A 5,446-nucleotide genomic window follows, 5' to 3' on the forward strand; every position below is an offset into this window, starting at 1 on the left:
AAAAAAAAAAAAAAAAAAGATACTCTCAATAAAAAAATATTTTTTTTTTAATTTATTTATTTGGCCGTGGCGGGTCTTAGTTGCAACACGCGAACCCTCAGTTGCGGCGTGTGGGATCCGGTTCCCTGACCAGGGATGGAACCCAGGCCCCCCGCATTGGGAGCGCAGAATCTCAGCCACAGAACCACCAGGGAAGTCCCATCAATACAAAATTATGCCAACTGAAAATGACAGTTTTAATTCATCTTTTCCATTCCTTTTACCTTTTCCTCTTCTACTTTTCTCACCGCAGTACGTCGTGTCCAGCACTGCACACAGCTGGTAACAGGAGCAGCCGGCTTCGTTTCCCATCTTGGGAGAAGCTTTCAGCATTTCCCCGCTCGGACCATTGAGTACGGTGCAGGTTTTTGTACAGACTCTTGTCCGGTTAAGGACGCTGCCTTCTGTTCCGCGCGTGCTCAGAGGCCCTCGCATTTTGCTGTGACAGCTTTACTGAGGCGGGATTCTCACAAGTGACAATTCACTCCCTTTCGTGTCTTCACAGCGCTGTACAACTGTCACAACAGCAGAGGTCGGAGCGTTCTGTCACCCCCAGAAGAAAGCCGGCCTTCAGCTACTCCCCTCGTCACCCTTGAGGGGCCCTTTTTCTTTTAACGGTCGGCTTTAAACTCCTTTTCCTTTGTTCTCTTAAGGTGGTGAATATACAGCTTGATTTTTAACTTTGAAACAACCTCGCATTCCTGGGATGACCCCAGCTTTCCCAGGAATTATTTGCACCCCTGGGTGCGGTTTGCCGCAGGTTAGCCCAGAGGTTTCACAGCTACGTTCCTTTCCAGAGGAGCCAGTCCAGAATCCCAGGTGCTCACGGGCTCTGGTTCCTCCACCCCCAGAGCAGATGCGGGTCACAAAACGCCCCATCCTCCTGCCAAGAGGAAGACGGGCAGCCTACTCTCTGCACTTTCACCAACCATGGGGATTCGTGTCCTTAATCTCTGCCAATTTCATAAGCTTTTTAAAATGTGCTTGAAACGGACCAGATGGTTTGTTGACGCCTTTATAAAGTAGGTCCCACCCTGATCAATTTCAAGTCTTTTCTATCAGGTTCTATCTCAACGGGGCTGAAGGCCAGCTTCCTATTTCTCTTCCAGTTGTGTTAAAAGGACGCCCACCCTTCAAATCCTCGGGAAAACGAGCCGAGCTGTGCCGTCTCCCTGGGCCGGGCCTCGGACAGAGTTGACCATGCTTGAGTCCTGTCCTCCCGGCCGCCCCCGGGCTTCGGGCGACAGGCGGGGCGCCGTGTGGTCCCCTGACCCCCGCAGCAGTCACCTTTGCCTCTCAGGCGCTGGGTCCTCACCGAGGAGCTGATTACAAGGCCCCAGTTACTGAGTCGAGGCCCCGGGACTCTCGGGACCTTGAATGCTTCTCTGTCCCGTCCCCGCCTCCCCCTCCCCACCAGCCCCGGGCTGGATTCACTGCCTTTTGGGCCCAGAGTTGAGCCCACAGCTTGGCGCCAGCCACCTGTGGGAGAGCCTCCTGGTCTTTATCTGTGTTTGCTCTGTGCTTGTCTTCTTAAGGGGAAGAGGGAACAGAGCACTGTCTCTGCAGGAGAGAGACAGAGACAGAGACAGAGACAGAGAGAGGGAGCCGGTGCGGGCTGTCCAGCCTCTGCACCTGCCGCACTCGCCCATCGCTTTCCGGAAGGGCCGCCCCACGGCCCGCTCTCCAGCAGCAGGACTCCCCAGGGCACCTGCCTGAGTGCAGCTGGTACCCAGGGATGCTGGCTTTGGACTCTTGCTCACCATGGCCGGCAGAAGCCAGAGTCCCCTGGAGTCCCATTCCCACCTGTTTGTTTACTGCTGGGTTATCTAGAGAACTGACTGTTAGCAACCTGGATCTCTGAGGAAATAACCCCAGATAAGCAGGGATGAGATGCAATGTGATTCTGCCTTTCTTATGATAACAGCTGCCCTCAGAGCTCAGGGAGAGAAGTGGGAGGGGCAGGGAGGGTGCCGAGGTTGTCCAGGAGGCCTGGGGAGGGGGTGGTCCGCCTGGGAGCCCCGGGTCCACTGCACAGGGCCCTCCGACTCGTTTTGTGTGGTTGGAGAAAGCAGACAAGGCATTAGCTACAGGGTCTAAAGAAGGTTTGTCAGGTCGGTAGTAATATGTGCACATTTATATTTTTATAACTTGTGATTATAAAAGTAATACATTTTTGTAATGGAAATGAGCTATGTAATTTGGAAAATGCAGGACAAACACGAGACGTGGGTAAAAAGCATTCGTGATTTCACCGTCCATAGACGGCTGTAAAAAGCTAATTTAGCATTTTTCTTCTGCTATGTATGTGTGTATATATGTGCATACACACGTATGACACGTATCCTAATATATATTCATAATCGGTATCGTTTTGCATTTTCCAGTTAACATAGCGTGTTTTCCCACACTATTAAACTCACACTACCCACTAGCCCCCGTGTAGGGACATATTAGAATTTTTATGACCCATTTTTACCAGCAAAACAGGTTTACTCAGGAGCAGCAAAGAATGGCAGTCCTGGCCACGCAAGCACGGGGAGCCCGGGCCAGTCCGGAGGACACAGGAGAGGACCTTCTTTCACAGGAAGCAGGGGAGTTGGGAGGGGCTTTTACACCCAGAGAGCCCATCGGAGGAAACTGGGGCTGTTCATTGGCTGAGCCGTTGCCGGGCGGGGTGAGGATCTTTCCTCCTCCTGCTGGTGACCGTGAAGGGGCACCATTTCCTGCGGGAATGCAAGGCAGTGGCTTCCTGCTGGCCTCTGTACCCACTGGCTTCCCTCCTCCCTGCTGGCTCAGGCCCCCTCTGCCGGCTCCCCACCTGCTTGTCCCCCCACCTGGGACAAGGACTTCACCGGCCTCTCTTAGGGGCTGCGTCACCTTCCACCTGCGGCTGAGGACGTCCGAGCCCTACCCTTTCAGCCCAGAGAAATGGGCAGACGGTGGGCACAGGGATGCCGGGGTCCCTTGTGAGAATGTGTATGGGGGTCCTCACGACCATCCACTTGACCTCCGGGCTTTGGGAGCAGAGGGGTGGCCCGGCCTGCCCTCCCCAGCGAGGCATGAGCTCCCACAGTCACTGCCCCTCCCCCGCTACCGCTAGCTGCCCGCTGCCCAGGTCAAGTTGTTTTTATGCCTGCGCTCGAGATTAACCATCAACCTGAGGCAATGACTTCTCAGCGGCCTCCCAGGCCAGTACTTTTCCAAGAGGCCCTGCACCCCCCAGCGCCCCGCTGCACCCAGTGTCCCTGGCGAAAAACCCTGGGGGGTGGGGCAGTCCAGGAACCCCGCCTCTGCACCTGTGGACCCCCACATGGCACCCCAACTCCCCCAGTTCAGGTCCCTTCTCCCCAAACCCTCTGGCCCCTCAGCTCCCCTCAGACCAGTCCAGAGCCTTCACGCCCCTGCGTCTGCCCCTCCCCCCAAAAGGAAGTACCCCGTCCTGCATCCCAGCTCCCGGGACACTCAGAACCCTTCCTTGGGCCCCACGGGATGAACTCAGCAGACCCAGCCCTGCGGCTGCCCACGCCACTCGCCCCTCCTTACAGGGGCCCTGAGTCCCCTGGGAGTGGGGGGCAGGGCTCCTCCCTTAGTACCTGGGGAGACCTGAGGTGCACAGAGGTCGCCCAGAGCAGGTCCGGGGGCGTCTGCTGTGGAGGAGCCCAGGGCAGCGCCCTCTGGGCCGGAGCGTGGGTGCTGGCAGCCTGGGCAGTCGCGCGTGAGCGAGAACCGTCGTTCAGGGGACATGTGGCTTGAGGAGCATTGCTGAGCCTCGACAGGCAGGTGAGGCCCTGGTGCCACTGCACCTCCAAACAGAGGTGCTCAGGAGGGAATGTAGTCTACAGGGAACATTTTTATCATGAGAACAAAGTTCGAGGTTCACCCAAAAGAACAATTTTGGAACCGTCTCCGTGTGATCCACAGCTCCCTGGGTGCCAGGGCCCGAGAGACAGTCTTCACTGGAAGCCACGTTGACCTTGGGCCAGAGTGGCCGGTTCGCGGGCTCTCCCGGTGGGTGTGGACTCTGCTGGGGTTCCCGTGGCCTCTGTAACAGACAGGCGCAGCCGAACAAAGGGGTGGCATCCGTGGGGCTACGCTCACCAGTAGGCCTTACGACGCCCGCTGAGAGGTCACCGACAGCCTTCAACACGGCGGCCCCACCTGGGCAGACGGCCCCATCCCAAGCACCTACTGCGTGCAGGCGCCCCTCAGGACGGGCCACTGTGGGGCTGGGCGGAGTGGAGAGGAGCCGGGCGAGGACACCAGGGTCCCCACATTCAAAGATGACCAGGGGAGTCAGGGTCGGGGCTGGGCCGGAGAGGCGGGCCGGGGTCAGGCCTGCAGGGCAGGCTAACTGCCCGAGGGCGAGAGTCATCAAGCCGGGCAGGTTGGGGGGCCCCTCGGAGCTCCTGGAGACGAGACGGTGCTGGCTGCAGGGGGGTGAGTGGAGAGGGCGGGGGGCCCCTGCCAGGGGGGTGGCCTGGATGCGTACGCCTAGGGGACACTGGGAGGGACACAGGAGGAGTACTGCGAAGATGCCACCCCCTAGTACCAGCGCCTCCTGAGGTGGGGGAGATGACCCACCGCCCTTCCACTGCTGCCGCTGGAGGGCAGACCTGGGGGCTCCTGGGTGCGGACGGGCCGACCTCAGGGATGCCCATGGTTGGAAGCCAAGAGCGGCTCTGAAGAGGTAACTGAAAAGAGTTAGACGAGGGGGGGTCCTGAGCAGATCACGTTCCCACTTACACGGTGCGCAGTTTGCAAGAATTCGTGTACAGGAAAGTTAATTCCTTCAGGAGAGCTGCCGGGAAGGGAAGGAGGCGCGGAGATAAGCCCAGGCGTAGTCAGCCCACCGGGGGAGCGGAGGTGGGCTCAGGGCCAGGCGGTCAGGCTGGACGCCGGGGTTGCGGACACCACTGAAAGCCTGAGGTGTGGGAGGGGAAGCAAACCAAGCTCTGGGGACCCTCCTGAGTGTCAGAGGGCCCCCCGGGCATGGGCCCCCCCCAGAGCAGACTCGGGAAATTTGGAGGGGGTGCCGGGGAGAAGGTTCTAGAGCGGGAGGACGGGTGAGGACTGGGCGAGGCTGAGGGTCGTGGTGAGCACAACCGGCAGGTGGGCGCTGCGGCCGGAGGGCCCAGGCTGTCAGGCGCTGCCCTGCGCTCCCAGGGCTGCAGTGTTGGCCGGGCCGGGCTGGGGTCGGATGTGACACAGGCCCGGGTGTGGCCTTGGCTGGCAGCCGGGGTTCGGAGGGCAAGGTCACAGGGCAGTAGTGCCTGAGTCAGCCCTGAACACGTGAGAGGCTGGCAGAAGTGTCAAGGAGCAGGGCCGCCTGACCAGAGTCTTCGGAGCAGGGACAGGTCGGAGGTCAGAGGTCAGAGGTCGGAGGAGGGGCCGCACAGGCTGGGGTTTG

The 5,446-nt window shown here is 59.2% G+C and overlaps 1 protein-coding gene across 1 annotated transcript in view; it reads right to left on the minus strand.

Annotated features, from left to right (window-relative positions):
* Positions 1-624, minus strand: part of SLC6A19 (solute carrier family 6 member 19) — a 22,260-nt gene extending 21,636 nt beyond the window's left edge. The window contains exon 1 of the mRNA XM_024731968.1: positions 264-624. Coding sequence (XP_024587736.1) covers positions 264-474 — 211 coding nt within the window. The 5' untranslated portion in view covers positions 475-624. The remainder of the gene's footprint in view (positions 1-263) is intronic.
* Between the last annotated feature and the right edge of the window lie 4,822 nt (positions 625-5,446).

The sequence above is a fragment of the Neophocaena asiaeorientalis genome, unplaced genomic scaffold, assembly GCF_003031525.2.
Source record: "Neophocaena asiaeorientalis asiaeorientalis breed wild unplaced genomic scaffold, Neophocaena_asiaeorientalis_V1.1 scaffold104, whole genome shotgun sequence".
Classification (NCBI taxonomy): Eukaryota; Metazoa; Chordata; class Mammalia; order Artiodactyla; family Phocoenidae; genus Neophocaena; species Neophocaena asiaeorientalis.